General features: G+C 44.8%; 1 protein-coding gene across 2 annotated transcripts; it reads left to right on the plus strand.

Moving 5' to 3' along the window:
- The first annotated feature begins 9 nt into the window (after nucleotides 1–9).
- otol1a (otolin 1a) lies at nucleotides 10–9,424 on the plus strand. 2 transcript variants are annotated; one of them, XM_031810663.1, is made up of 5 exons: nucleotides 10–60; nucleotides 4,780–5,292; nucleotides 6,054–6,143; nucleotides 8,025–8,096; nucleotides 8,283–9,424. In XM_031810663.1, exons 2-5 carry the CDS (start codon nucleotides 4,806–4,808, stop codon nucleotides 9,161–9,163), a joined length of 1,530 nt encoding a protein of 509 aa, XP_031666523.1. In that variant the 5' UTR covers nucleotides 10–60; nucleotides 4,780–4,805; the 3' UTR covers nucleotides 9,164–9,424. The 2 variants fall into 2 exon arrangements, with proteins under 2 accessions (XP_031666523.1, XP_031666522.1); XM_031810662.1 differs by lacking the exon at nucleotides 10–60 and adding an exon at nucleotides 4,097–4,622.
- The last annotated feature ends 5,874 nt before the right edge of the window (nucleotides 9,425–15,298 follow it).

Consider the following 15,298-nt stretch of genomic DNA (forward strand, 5'->3'; position numbering starts at 1 on the left):
ATGACAGCGTGCGCAGCTGCGGCAGAACGTCCTGATGGATCATCACAACACTTGCAGCAAGTGAGGGAATAGCCTTATTATTCATTATTTCTTATATATAGCTTTCATTTTATTCCAGTAGGCTTATTTAGTTTTCTTGAGGAATATGACACATTTCAGTCCGGTCTGCTTACTAAAATGTAATTAACTGTAGAGTTGTATTATCATTAAATGTTTTTATTGAAATGTTAGGGCTATTCAACTTATTACACTTGGGTATCAGGTGTGTTGGTGTTGGGATGCACATTGGTGGCTGTTGGGGAAAGGCTTGTAGCCCTCTGGTGGCTGAAACAAATGTCCCTTTGTCTCTTATTGAGGTGAAATACAAATTGTCCCTCTAAACTGCTTTTCGACTGTAACGCCGGTGTTTCACTAGTGTATACATCCATATAATACTAGGGAAATTGTGTTTCCATATCTAGGGCTGACAGTGAGGGCTTGTGAATCAACGACCTCTGCATAATCAAAACAGTTGATATTGATATATATATATATATATATATATATATATATATATATATATATGATATATAAATACAAATATATTTATTTGTTCTATATGATTACGTTGACAATGTAAGTAATAATGAACTTGCCATGTCAATAAAGTCAATTGAATTTAATTTAATTGATTTGTGAGAAGGTGTGAAAGTTCACAGTTAGCCATTGTTATATAATGCCCAGTGAGACACAAGTACTGGCCTGCATAGATGGAAACAGAAACGTCTGAGCCTTTTGGATATTTCATATTTTTTTTAGAACCTTTATTTGTTACCTTGTCAGCTCGGGGATTCGAACTAGCAACCTTTAGGTTACCGGCCCAACGCTCTAACCACTGTAGTAAATCCTGTATGGAAATGGAATTCAAAGTTACATATGTATTTACATCGTAATTACATAGGCACGCACATTGTGTATACGTTGTTACAGGCCTCTTACACATTGTGGGGTTGCCCATTTTCAAAGATTTGCAAATAAACTCACAATGGAAATAATGATCATGTAAGGGAAGGTCTAACCACAATTAAGTTAATGAATTACAATACACAAAAAATGTTTATTCTGTAATTCCACAAACTGCAAATAAATTGTCACAGGCTATTGTAGACTACAATGCAACAATGTGAACCTATGTTGTAATACTGGCCTACACTGAGTGCACAAAACATTAGGAACAACTGCTCTTTTCATGACATTGACTGACCAGGTGAATCTCGGTGACATTAATGTCACCTGTTAAATCCACTTCAATCAGTGAAGTCGAAGGGGAGGAAACAGGTTAAAGAAGGATTTTCAAGCCTTGAGACAATTGCGACATGGATTGTGTATGTGTGCCATTCAGAGGGTGAATGGGGCAAGACAAAATATTTAAGTGCCTTTGAAAGGGGTATGGTAGTAGGTGCCAAGCGAACCGGATTAAGTGTGTCATGAACTACAACGCTGCTGGGTTTTTCACAATACTTCACTTGGACTGAAATAGGTGCCGGTACTCATTTTGTGTGCCGGTGCTGTTTATATTTAGGTGCAGGAGCTCCACTAAACTTTGGAGCTAGTATTCTATAAGAGGAACCAGAGCTCCAGCAGTAGAACATTTGAGGTGCCGGTACTCTGCTCCAGTGAACTCCTGCCCATGTCAACCACTGGTTTTTCACACTCAACAGCTTCCCATGTGTATTAACAATGGTCCACCACCCAAAGGACATCCAGCCAACATGACACAACTGTGGGAAGCAGTGGAAGCAGCATGGGCTCCTCTTTTCAGTTCGCTGCAGCTAGCGACTAGAACGAGCTGCAACAAACACTCAAACTGGACAGTTTTATCTCAATCTCTTCATTCAAAGACTCAATCATGGACACTCTTACTGACAAGTGTGGCTGCTTTGTGTGATGTATTGTTGTATCTACCTTCTTGCCCTTTGTGCTGTTGTCTGTGCCCAATAATGTTTGTACTTTGTTTTGTGCTACTACCATGTTGTGTTGCTACCATGTTGTTGTTATGTTGTGTTGCTACCATGCTGTGTGGGTCATGTGTTGCTGCCGTGCTATGTTGTTGCCTTAGGTCTCTCTTTATGTAGTGTTGTGTTGTCTCTCTTGTTGTGATGTGTGTTTTGGCCTATATTTATATTGTATTTTTACATTTTTAATCTCAAGCCCCCGTCCTTTCAGGAGGCATTTTGCCTTTTGTTAGGCCGTCATTGTAAATAATCATTTGTTCTTAACTGACTTGCCTTTTAAATAAAGTTTCAATGAATAAATGGGCCAGCATCCCTGTTGCACGCTTTCAAGGTCTCGTAGAGTCCATACCCCGACAAAGTGAGGCTGTTCTGAGGGCAAAAGGGGGTGCAGCTCAAAAATAGGAAAGTATTCCTAATGGTTGGTACACTCAGTGTATATACCATGTGAATACACACTTTTTTAGCACTATGTAATGTAACATGGGTAGCCTGGCTGACGCGACTGACGTGGGACACAGTGAGAGAGAACTGTGACACACTGGTCTGGAAAGGAGCCCATTGTTAGTGCAGTATTCGTACAGAAGTTATCATCCAGAAGGTGAGGTCAGTACAGGTGCATCAAAGCTGGGACAGAGAGACTGAAAAACAGCTTCTATCCCAAAGCCATCAGACTGTTAAATAGCCATCACTATCCGGCTTCCACCTGGTTACGCAACCCTGCACCTTAAAGGCTGCTGCCCCATAAACATAGACTTGAAATCACTGGCCACTTTAATAATGGAACACTAGTCACTTTAATAATTTTTAAATACTCTTTACATACTGCTTTACTAATTTCAACTGTATATACTGTATTCTATTCTACTGTATTTTAGTTTATGCCACTCTGACATTGCTCATCCTAATATTTAGATATTCTTTAATTCCATTCTTTTAGGATGTGTGCATTGTGTGTACTGTTGTGAATTGTTAGATTTTACTGCACTGTTGGAGCTAGAAACACTTCGCTACACCCGCAATACCATCTGCTAAACTTTTGTATGTGACAAATAAAATCTGATTTGATTTGAGCTTTGATTGGTTCTCTCAAAGACCCCTTGTTGTTGGGTTTGAAAATCCAACAATTGGTTTGGAAGGGGGCAGCGCTCGGGGGCTGTATGTGTCTGTCCATGTTGGTGTTTAAGTGAAAAAGAGACAGAGGAGAACCAATCGGTAAGGATCTACTAATCTTGCTCACAACATCCTGGAGCCTTTCCAGACTCTGAAGTCAGGAAGACTTTGAGTTAAGGGTCAGCCAGGCTATAATATGGACCAAATTATTACCAAGCTCTCATTGGGATATATATTTGGGGATTTGGGGTGTCAACCTCATTTCGTGGAGGGCCTTTGGGTCTGCAGGTTTCACTCCACAAGACAGAAATGGTCGAACCCAGAGAATTCACTGCAATTTTGCGCCACACAATGGTCACACATGCATATTCATCAGACGTTCTCACTTTCAAGAATAAGATCTTAAGGCAACAGCCGCTGGATATCAAATGTGAGCCTAGATTTGTTGAACAAAGGTCTCTCTATCTTAACTTCCTTTGGTTGATTCTCTCCCTCTCTGTTGAATGAAGAACATAGTTGCGGCCTGCCCCAACCCTGTAGCTCACGGCTTGTGGACATTCAGAAAAAAGCACATTGAGAATGTGATTACAGATCTAAAGCCATTTAAGGCTACATGTACCCAACCTCCCAAAAAATCCTTACCTCAGAACACCTCTCCAGGTGACTAAAAAGTTGCACTCTGTGTTTGCATTGATCATGACTTCATTCACGGGACAATCAAGCAGGGTCATGTTTCGGCGTAGGAGACCTTCATCAGAGCCTTGAGTAGGAACCTGTCATGAGGCACCTAAAGCTTCAGAGGAGCACATGCAAATAGCGACTGCTGGTGTTGGTTTCACAGACGAGGCCACAGTACAGCATCGGAGGGGGTTCAAACTTCAAACCTCAAACCACACCTCATCCGGTGTCAAGGTAGAGGGTTGACATCCTACCCATAAAGCCCTCTGAGAGGAGTTGTAAAAGTCAGCAGTACTGGGTTTCCTAAAGGTTGGTGGGATGTTAGATCAAGGTGGTTATGGAGGCTCGTTTGAGAAATGTATCCCTCCCTCTGCGGTTGTGTTTTGGTCCCTTCCGCTTTGAGGCGGTGCCAATGTGGTGTGGTCGCCCTGATGCCTGACCGTACGGTCCTGCCACCATCTCAAATGGGGTATGATCCATTACTAACAGGTGTGTGTGTGTGTGCGTGTGTGTCTGCGTGTGTGTTTGTGCGCATGCACGTCTGTTTGTGTCAGCCATATAGAACATCATATCACACATCACAAAGACCCAAGGTGAAAGGAAAGAAAGTCCTGTGTTGTAGTATGTTATTCTAGCACTTCATGACCATATCCCCCAGGTTCTCACCTTGTGTCCGTGCCAACCCACCCTTCCTCCAAATCCCAGTGTATCCCTTGGTCTCCTCTCATTGGTCAAGCTACGGAGGCAAGAGGCTAGCAGACACAATAAAAGGGAAGAGTTTTGTTGTTGAAATCACCAAATGCAGGGAATGGAGTGAACAGCAAACCATTTCATTTAAAGGTACGCACAGAGTGCTTCATTTGAGGTCACTTTGTATGTGAGGTAACTTTTTTGTTTAGGCCAGTCCTCAGAATTGTTCATGAACTTATAGCTACTTGTTACTAAATGTGATTTACTACCTTCATCTATGTTTATTCTCTCTCTCTCCACTTCTCAGATCAATGCACACCAAAAGCCGCTGACATGCCCTCTCTTCGTTTGCTCGCCATTCTCACAACCCTGCTAGCGGTAGTCTTGATGGCGACCCAGTCGTCCGCAACCAGAACAACCCGCAGACCAAAGCCTCAGAATACCAAGAAGCCCCCTCGCGGAGGTGGTGCCGGAGGAGGGGGAGGAGGTGGCGACCAGCCGGCCCGTCTGGGCTTCAGGCAGACCACCACCACCATGGCCCCCTCCAGTAGCCTGGGCACCGACGAGACCACAGAGGATACCATGACGGACGCCTACTCCCTGTCCCCCACTGACAGCACCACCTATGCAGGCGACGCCTACCCCACAGAGTTCCACACAGACTCCATGGCGCTCCCTGGAGCCGGCATGGGAAACTACACCCTGGACTACAGCCACTGCTATTTAAACGTCTGCGAGTGCTGCCCGCCTGAAAAGGGCCCCGTGGGGCCCCCAGGGGAGAGGGGGCCCCCAGGGCCTGGAGCGGAGAGGGGTCTTCCAGGTAGTCTAAAGAATATAAATTGGCGGCCTCCCGGGTGGCGCAGTGGTTAAGGGAGCTATACTGCAGCGCCAATTGTGCGTCGCGTAGGGCGACGCACAATTGGCCTAGCGTCGTCCGGGTTAGGGAAGGCTTGGCCGGTAGGGATGTCCTTGTCTCATCGCGCACCAGCGACTCCTGTGGCGGGCCGGGCGCAGTGCGTGCTAACCAAGGTTGCCAGGTGCACGGTGTTTCCTCCGGCGTCCTTCCTTCCTCCCTTCCTCCGGCTGGCTTCCGGGTTGGATGCGCGCTGTGTTAAGAAGCTTGGTTGGGTTGTGTATCGGAGTGACCTCAAATGAAGCACTCTGTGCTTACCTTTAAATGACTTTCAACCTTTGTCTCTCCCGAGACCGTACGGGAGTTGTAGCGATGAGACAAGATAGTAGCTACTAAAACAATTGGATACCATGAAATTAGGGAGAGAAAAAAGGGTAAAAAAAGAAAAAGAAAAAAAACAATATAAATTGTGTCGATTTTAGTACAGAGTATACAAAGGGATCGTGACTGTACTGGATAGTGACCATAACTCGTAGTCTGTGTTTGGTGTGCTTGCATACAGTATGTTGTGTGTGTGTATGGAGGCTCATTAGAGAAATGTATCCCTCCCTCTGCGGTTGTGTTTTGGTCCCTTCTGCTTTGAGGCGGCTCCTCATATCCTTAATAGCTCCTCATATCCCCAACCCCCCTACCTCTGCTCTTCCCTCCTTCCCCCTGTCTTCTTTCAGGTGTACCTGGAGAGAAAGGTGATGTGGGACTCATGGGACCTCCTGGACTGGATGGTATGCCTGGAGCTACTGGACTTGAAGGAGATAAAGGTTAGCTTGCCAACTCTCAAATACAACTTTTAAAGGACCCCCACAGAGGCCACTGTTTCGACGTCATTTCCTGACCTAGAGAGGAAATGCCCATTTTGGTTTCACCTCCGAAAAATGAGGAAGGCTATTTATACATATTCATGAATTAGGTGTGGGAATTTCCACGTGGAGATGATAAAAATCAAAGATGGCAATGACAGCTGTCAGTGTAGCTAGCTAGCATGCTTACCTTATCTAGCTAGTCATCTGTCTAACCTTATTTAGCTAGCTAGCCATCTTGCTAACCTTATCTCGTTAGCTAACGTTATCTCCATAGTTTTGGCATCTTCCAAAGAGATGCCTCACAAGTCCCCAACTGGCAGCTTCATTAAATAGTACCTGCAAAACACCAATCTCAACATCAACAGTGAACAGGCGACTCCGGAATGCTGGCCTTCTAGGCAGAGTTCAACTGTCCAGTGTCTGTGTTCTTTCGCCCATCTTAATATTTTATTTTATTGGCAAGTCTGAGATATGGCGTTTTCTATGCAACTCTGCCTAGAAGGCCAGCATCCTGGAGACGCCTCTTCACTGTTGACGTTGAGACTGGTGTTTTGAGGGTACTATTTAATGAAGCTGCCAGATGAGGACTTGTGAGGCGTCTGTTTCTCAAACTAGACACTCTAATGTAATTGTCCTCTTGCTCAGTTGTGCACCGGGGCCTCCCACTCCTCTTTCTATTCTGGTTGGAGCCAGTTTGCGCTGTTCTGTGAAAGGAGTAGTACACAGCATTATAAGAGATCTTCCATTTCTTGGCAAATTCTCGCATAGAATAGCCTTCAATTCTCAGAACAAGAATAGACTGACGAGTTTCAGAAGAAAGTTCTTTGTTTCTGGCCATTTTGAGCCTGTAATCGAACCCAATTGCTGATGCTCCAGATACTCCACTAGCCTAAAGAAAGACCGTTTTATTGCTTCTTTAATCAGTACAACAGTTTTCAGCAGTGCTAACATAATTGCAAAATGGTTTTCTAATGATCAATTTGTCTTTTAAAATGATAAACGTGCCATTGGAACATGGGAGTGATTTGGTGATAATGGGCCTCTGTATGCCTAATGTTGATATTCCGTTAAAAAAATCTGCCGTATTTCTAATCAATTTGATGTCATTTTTATGGACCAAAAATGTGATTTTCCTTCAAAAACAAGGACATTTCGAAGTGACCCCGAACTTTTGAACAGCAGTGTATATATATATATATATATATATATAAATATGTTTTTTTTAATACAGACTAGCTTAAAAATAAGTGACACATTTTCTGGTAAAGAATGTGGAGGTGCAGACACATACATTTATTACACCATGGTTCAATAATCTCAGTCACAAAGAGGAATAACTTTGAAGCTGTTTCTGATTCATAAACAATTCCATGCTGGTGGGTAACATTACAACAAAACCCAGCCCTGAATTGAAACCTAGACAGAAAATGATTTGTATTTCATATCATAAGGAAAAGACACCGCATTTACATGGATTTTCACAAAGTGGGCAGTTCAGATTTGTCACTTCAAGCCCAAATATATCATACTCTGACTAAAAGAAAGGATGACTTATTGACTTAAATCGTTGTTCAACATCATGGGTAAGCTCTGGTCATCGTCTTTCAAGCTACAAAAAAAGTGGTGTAGGTGTTTAAAGAATGTAATCTTGGTTTCTACATTTATTGCCCAAAGCGTTAGCTACTATGCTATCTGTTATCTCGTTATTGAACACGTCACTTTCTGGTGCTGATTTCAACAAATCTGTAACTTTGATCTAAAATGGAGCATTAATGCTGGGGACTGATATCTATACCCACACGTTTAAGATACCAATCCTTCTCTCTTTCTATTTGATAGGTGACAAAGGCGATCAAGGAGACACGGGGATGCCTGGTGCTCCAGGGATACTTGGGAAAGAGGGACAGAAAGGTATACAATGTTCGCTAGGTGTCATCAGAGTAATGTGTGGAGGCAGAGTAGCTCTAGTATAATGCTATTGCTAGAAGACCACACTCTATTAGGGGAGAACAGTCATCTTATTAGACTGAATGTCAACTGTTGTTTCACTATCAAATACTTTCTTGCTACAGTAAGTGACTAATTTCATTCTCACAGGTGACTTGGGCCCCAAAGGAGAAAAAGGAGAAACAGGCCTCCCTGGCTTGAAAGGAGACCTGGGAGAAAGGGGAAAGCCTGGGTGGAATGGGACCCAGGGCGAGAAGGGTGACCTGGGTAAAATAGGCCCTGCAGGTCCCTCCGGGCTGACTGGCCCAATGGGACAGAATGGCCAAAAGGGAGAGATGGGGGAGTGTCCAACTGGCGAGAAGGGAGAGAAAGGGGAGGCGGGCTTGCCTGGCCCCTCTGGGCCGAGGGGGTTGGTGGGACCCCCGGGAGTAAATGGAACCAATGGTCTACCAGGGCCTGTAGGTCTGAGGGGTCAGCTAGGCTCACCAGGAGGGAAAGGGGAGGCAGGGGGGCGGGGGCCCCCAGGCTTGAGGGGCATGCCTGGGCCGAAAGGAGAGAAAGGCCCCAAGGGCCCACGAGGTGTGCGGGGTCCCAAGGGCCCGCAGGGGGAGACCGCAGAGCAGATACGATCTGCCTTCAGCGTGGGCCTCTTCCCCAGCAAGTCCTTCCCCCCTCCAGGCCTTCCCGTCAAGTTCGACAAGGTCCTCTACAACGAAGAGGAACACTGGGACCCAATGCTCAGCAAGTTCAATTGCACCCACCCCGGGGTCTACGTGTTCTCCTACCACATCACCGTGCGCAACCGGCCCCTGCGCGCCGCACTGGTGATTAACGGCGTGAAGAAGCTGCGGACGCGTGACTCCTTGTACGGTCAGGACATCGACCAGGCGTCCAACCTGGCTCTGCTGCGTCTGGCATCAGGGGACCAGGTATGGCTGGAGACGCTGAGGGACTGGAACGGAGTCTACTCCAGCAGCGAAGACGACAGCACCTTCACCGGCTTTCTGCTCTATGCCGACCCCAAGGCCTGACCTACGACCTCGCCTGTGAGCCCGGCTTGACCTCTTCATGACCTGTATCTGACAACTCCGCATCCCCTCCAAACGCTTTGCACCACTCGGCTAAATCATCTCTGTCAATGTTGCTATTGCTACTGCTGCTAACTATTCTTCTGCCTATTGCTATCACAACAATCTGACCAAATGCTTGCTGTAATTTGGATGGGAAAGGCTGTAACACTTTATGCAACGCTTACGACAATGCAATAAAACACTGCTAATGCTTGAAATGAATATTGTGTGTGTTTATAGATTTGAACATATCTAGACTTTACTGACCTTAGCCTTAGATTCAATCAGATAAAGTGTTAACCGGCGATAGCCAACACCCGCGTAGCTGATGTTTTGGATGTGTCGGACATGTAGCTGTGTCGGAGCTGTCAAGTCGGTGAGCAGCTGCTCTTAATAATTGTCACAAAGCCACACCTGTCCAACTCGCATTAGAAGTTCGGAGTGAGAAAGTGTAGTCTATACATAAATAATGTCGCAAAATCATAAAACAAAAATAATGAGGATTTCTATTAGCCTAATCGAGGTGTAGAGTACATCTCACATTCCAGTGTTTGAACTTGTAAACAAGGCTGCATGGAATTTATCCTAATGCGTCTCCATGCAGCCAATGGCAATGTCCGCTTTAGGTTTAACATCAGGAGCTACTTGTGGATATGGCAGCTCTAACGCAGTTCCACCTCCGACATTGCAAAAAACAACCGTTATGCGGATTTCGGCCAAAGCAGATCTGATTGAATAGAGCCCTTTAGTTTTGTCAACTGCCCAATCTCAGCTCTGATTAGGGACAGTTTCACCCATTACTACTTGAATGTGCTCCTCACAGTAATGAGCCTTCATCATTGTTGTGTCATAGACATACAGCTCCAAGGTCTGGGAGTGATGGTGGTTGATGTGTGAATGCATTATGTATCACAGCCTACTAATGTACTGGTAGTATATGGTCACCACCAAAATATGTCTGACTGAAACGCACATTTTTATTTCTACCACTAGAGGGCACTGGGATATCACAGTTTGAAGAGGAGGGCTGAATGAGGATCGTATTGATTGTACAGTATCATGTAAAAAAAAATCATGTTTAAATACATGAAAATAATGTTGATATTCCTGAAAAGGAATATCAACAGCACAAACACACACACATGCAATACGTATTTGTGTTACACTATCCAACCAGCAATAGCCAGATAGAATTAGAAATCTAAATAAAGCAGGTTTATACTCTGTTTTTACTTAAGCAATAAGGCACGAGGGGATGTGGTATATGGCCAATAAACCACGGCTAAGGGCTGTTCTTGGGCACGATGCAAGGCAGAATCTATGACCTGTCTATGACCTCCCTATAACTACATGATGTCATCTTCTTGGAGTTGGATGGAGGGAAAGCAGACTATTTGTTTATGAGATTCATTATTTAAAAAGGCATTTAAAAAAAAAGCGAAACAGAAATGCATGGAATAAAATATCATTCAGAATAACTTCATTTCTATTTCAAGTTTTTTTGTTTTGAATACCTAAACTGGTGTATGATATAATAAATAATAAAAAAAATAATACATTTAATTTGTAAAGCACTTTTAATTACAGTGTTATCTCAAAGCTCTACATAGGCAAAAAATAATGAACAAATAAATTACAGCAAAAACTATAAAACCATCATACATTTAGTACCAAGGCAGGAAAAAGCAATAGCAGGCTAGGTGCTGAAATGACTTTCCAGATTAGGACTATAAGAAAGGCAGTTTGTAGAAATGTGTTTTAAGGCTCATTTTAAAAGTTCTGATTGATGGAGTGGTCTCCGATGGTCAGGGAGACCATTCCATAGGCCGAGGAGGAAGGCAGTAGAATGCCCAGTCCCCAATAGTACAGAGATGTGTCTTCGGGACTTGAAGCAGTGGTGAATTCCTGGAGCGGAGAGTGCAAGGTGGCTCTTTGATAAAAAATTAGGTTACTGTTGTAGGTGGGAATCAATCCATTCAAGTCTTTAAACAAGAGGAGGAGGATTTTAAAGTCGATCCTATAGTTGGCCAGTAGCTAGCGGAGTTCAGCAAATAAGGGAGTGATGTGGGATGACTTTTTGGTCCTGGTTAGGACTCTAGCAGCACTATTCTGGAGAAGTTGTAGCCTCTGAAGTGATTTGGCTGGAAGGCCCCCAAACAGAGCGTTGCCGTAGTTGATCCGAGAGAAGATGTAGGCGTGGACGAGTTTCTCTGCATCTGGCTGGGAGAGCGATGGTTTGAGCTGGGCGATGTTTTTTAGATGGAAGAAATATGTTTTGCAGTTATGTTTTATGTGGGCATCAAATGACAAAGCAGGATCAAACTTGACTCACAGGTTGGAGATGACAGAGGACATATGGATGGCTTGACAGTCAATTGTAGGGCAGATGTTTCTAGCACTGGTGACCAGCTTGGGTGTCCCAATAAGCATAGCCTCAGTCATGTTGCTGTTGGAGGAAGTTCTCTTTCATCCATGCCCTGATGTCATCTAGGCAGCTGCCAACTTTTGATAGGGCTGAGATGGTGTCCAGTTTGGTGTTAATATATACTTGGGTATCGTCATTGTAGCGGTGGAAGTTATAGTTATAGTTTCTGAGGATTTGGCCGAGAGGGAGCATCTAGAATAGGTCACAGCTCTGACCCCTGTGGGACACCGCATGTGACTGTAGACTCCTCCGACCTGGACTCTCCAATGGGGATGTATCGCTTCCTGTTGGAGAGGTAGGAGGAGCACTGCGGTGTGCTCTCTGAGACACTGCAGGAGGATGCTGTGGTCAATGGTGTCAAAGGCAGCACTGAGATTTAAGAGGAGGAGGCAAGGTGATCTCAAATCCAAAGCTATCAGTAGGTCGCTAGTAACGTGCACCAGAGCTGTTTCAGTGCTGTGCAAGGGCCGGAAACCAGACTGGAAAACTTTGTACAGCTGTTTGAAGGTGGTTTGCAACTACTTTCTCCGGTACTTTTGATAGGAAGGGGAGGTTGGAGATGGTCCTGTAGTTGGATAGGATGTCATGGCCAAAGTTGAGTTTCCTCAGTAAGGTACCTCCCCGGGCAGCAGGGACTTGTTGATGAGGGTGGTGACAAACTGAAGCAGGTTAGATGAGCAGGTTTTGAGTAAGGATGTAGGGATAGGGTCAAGGGAGCAAGTGGTGGCCTTCATTTTAAAGATGATTGACTGCACAGCAAGTGATTACACTGCTCAGATGAGGCTGCAAGAGGGCATGAGTTTGCAGAGTTGAGAAGGCGGTTGATGGTTGAGAACAAGGTTCTAGGGTTATCTTTGATCTTGTCAATCGTGGTGGAGTAGAAGGCTGGTTGTGCTTAAGGAGGCATAGTAGCTTGCTTGGTGGTCTTTGTGGGCCAGTAGATGGGCAGTGAGGCCATCCTTCCTCCAACGCATCTCAAGCTTACGGCCAAGAGTCTTCTTTCAGCGCAGTTCATCAGTGAACCAGGGTGAAGAGTGTTGTGAGGTTACTTTCATGTTTTTTTCGGGAGCAGTGATATTTAGGGTAGTAGTCAGAATGCTGTTATACAGGTTCACCATGTCGTCGTGGGCAAGCTTACTGCAGTCAGACTCAAAGTGGCTAGATGTGTTCCAGGAAGAGGGATGGGTTCATAATGGTCTCTTTGGGCTCTGGAGAGGAGTTGGAGCACTCAGACAGTATAATAAACCGGGATTTGCTGGACCAGGCAATGTTTTTCATCTCCTCAATTGTCCAGTGTTGGTGATCCTACTAGAGCCGCTTCTTATTGTTTTTAGCTGATAGGAGTGGAAACCGGTGTGGTCGTTTGCTGCAGTAGCCCATTTGTGACAAGAACCAACGAGTTGTGTGTTCCGAGATGCCGCTCTGCACACCACTGTTGTACTGTGCTGTTATTTGCCTGTTTGTGGCCCGCCTATTAGCTTGCACGACTCTTGCCATTTTCCTTCGAAATCTCATCAATGTGATTTTATCGCCCACAGGACTTAGCGCTGACTGGATGTGTTTTGTTTGTCGCAACATTCTCTGCAAACCCTAGACCCTGTTGTGTGTGAAAAGCCCAGGAGGCCGGGCGTTTCTGAGATACTGGAACCGGCGGACCCGGCATCGACGATCATACCATGCTCAATGTCACTTAGGTCACTCGTTTTGCCCATTCTAACGTTCAATCGAACAGTAACTGAATGCCTCAATGCCTGTCTGCCTGGGATAAATAGCAAGCCATAGCCATGTGACTCACTTTCTGTAGGAGCTAACCATTTTCATGAACGGGTTGGTGTACCTAATAAACTGAGAGTATACTAGAGTGAGCTATATCAAGTATAGAAATAAATATGCGGTGTGTAGCTTTTGGACGAGAGTCCAGAATAAATATATACACTAAGTATACAAAACATTAAGAACACCTGCTCTTTCCATGACATAGACTGATCAGGCGAATCCAGTTGAAAGCTATGATCCCTTATTGATGTCACTTGTTAAATCCACTTCAATAAGTGTAGATGAAAGAGGGGAGACAGGTTAAAGAAGGATTTTTAAGCATTGAGACAATTAAGACATGAACTGTGTATGTGTGCCATTCAGAGGGTAAATGGGCAAGACAAAAAATGTAAGTGCCTTTGAACGGGTTTGGTAGTAGGAGCTAGGCGCAGCGGTTTGTGTCAAGAACTGCAACACTGCAGAGTTTTTCATGCTCAACAGTTTCAAGTCAAATCAAATCGTATTTGTAAAAACAAAAGGGGAAGGGAGGGGGTCAATGCAAATAGTTCACGTGGCCAATTAAATAAATGTTCTTCAGTCTTATGGCTTGGGGGTAGAAGCTGTTAAGGAACCTTTTGGACCTAGACTTGGCGCTCCGGTACCGTTTGCCATACGGTAGCAGAGAGAACAGTCTATGACTTGGGTGACTGGAGTCTTTGACAATTTTTTGGCCTTTCCTCTGACACCGCCTTGTAAATAGGTCCTGGATGGCAGGAAGCTTGGCCCCAGTGATGCGCTGGGCTCTACCCACTACCCTCTGTAGTGTCTTACGGTCGGATGCTGAGCAGTTGCCATACCAGGCGGGGATGCAACCTGTGTTTGGACCATGATAGTTTGTTGGTGATGGGGACACCAAGGAACTTGAAACTCTCGACCCGCTCCACTAAAGCCCCATCAATGTGAATGGGGGTGTATTCGGTCCTCCTTTTCTTGTAGTCCACAACCATCTCCTTTATTTTGATCACGTTGAGAGAGAGGTTGTTTTTCCTGGCACAACACTGCCAGGTCTCTGACCTTCTCCCTATAGGCTGTCTCATCGTTGTCAGTGATCAGGCCTACCACCGTTATGTCGTCAGCAAACTTAATGATGGTGTTGGACTCGTGCTTGGCCACGCAGTCAGGGGTGAACTGGGTGTACAGGAGGGGACTAAGCACGCACCCATGAGGGGCCAACGTGTTGAGGATCAGCATGGCAGATGTGTTGTTGCCTACCCTCACCACCTGGGGGCAACCCGTCAGGAAATCCAGGATTCAGTTGCAGATGGAGGTGTTTAGTCCCAGGATCTTTAGCTTAGTGATGAGAGCATCGGCTTTCAGCCCAACAGGCTCCAAGACAGCTTCTACCCCCAAGCCATAAGACTGCTAAATAGTTGTGTAAATGGTTACATGGACCACTAGGTGAATGTTTTTTAACTATCGTGTGCTATACTAAATAAATGTTCATTGGACCTGACGACTCTGATCATTGAACAACTTAAAAAGGATATTATCGAGATAGCAACCTCAGTTGAAAATTCACAGAAAGCTCTACGAGACGAGCTTAATGACCCTATTAAACTGGATGATCTCATTAAGAGTAACGCTGACCTTCAGACTAAGATTACGAGCGAACTGAAGGAGAGGAAAATCAAGAAGTATAAACGCAATTTGGAAGATAAGAACAACGGACTAATATATCTCTGGCGAGACTCTGAGCACAAGAAACCAAAAAAACAGGGACAAGACGATTTACCTGTCCTACCGTGAGTCAAGGAGGAGATGGAGCCATTAACCCAGTCGAGGTACCTGAGAACTCTGAGAGAACCACATTTAGAGCAAAAAGTTCATTTGTACCCCCCCCAAACGTAATGCATCCA

Source organism: Oncorhynchus kisutch, linkage group LG30 (genome assembly GCF_002021735.2).
Source record: "Oncorhynchus kisutch isolate 150728-3 linkage group LG30, Okis_V2, whole genome shotgun sequence".
Taxonomy (NCBI): Eukaryota; Metazoa; Chordata; class Actinopteri; order Salmoniformes; family Salmonidae; genus Oncorhynchus; species Oncorhynchus kisutch.

Bases quoted from the DNA above. Each gene is read 5' to 3' on its own strand.
- otol1a (XM_031810662.1), top strand. From the start codon at position 4,424: ATGACCATATCCCCCAGGTTCTCACCTTGTGTCCGTGCCAACCCACCC. The intron at 4,623-4,779 runs GTACGCACAGAG...TCCACTTCTCAG, and splicing joins GCAAACCATTTCATTTAAAG to ATCAATGCACACCAAAAGCC. The intron at 5,293-6,053 runs GTAGTCTAAAGA...GTCTTCTTTCAG, and splicing joins AGCGGAGAGGGGTCTTCCAG to GTGTACCTGGAGAGAAAGGT.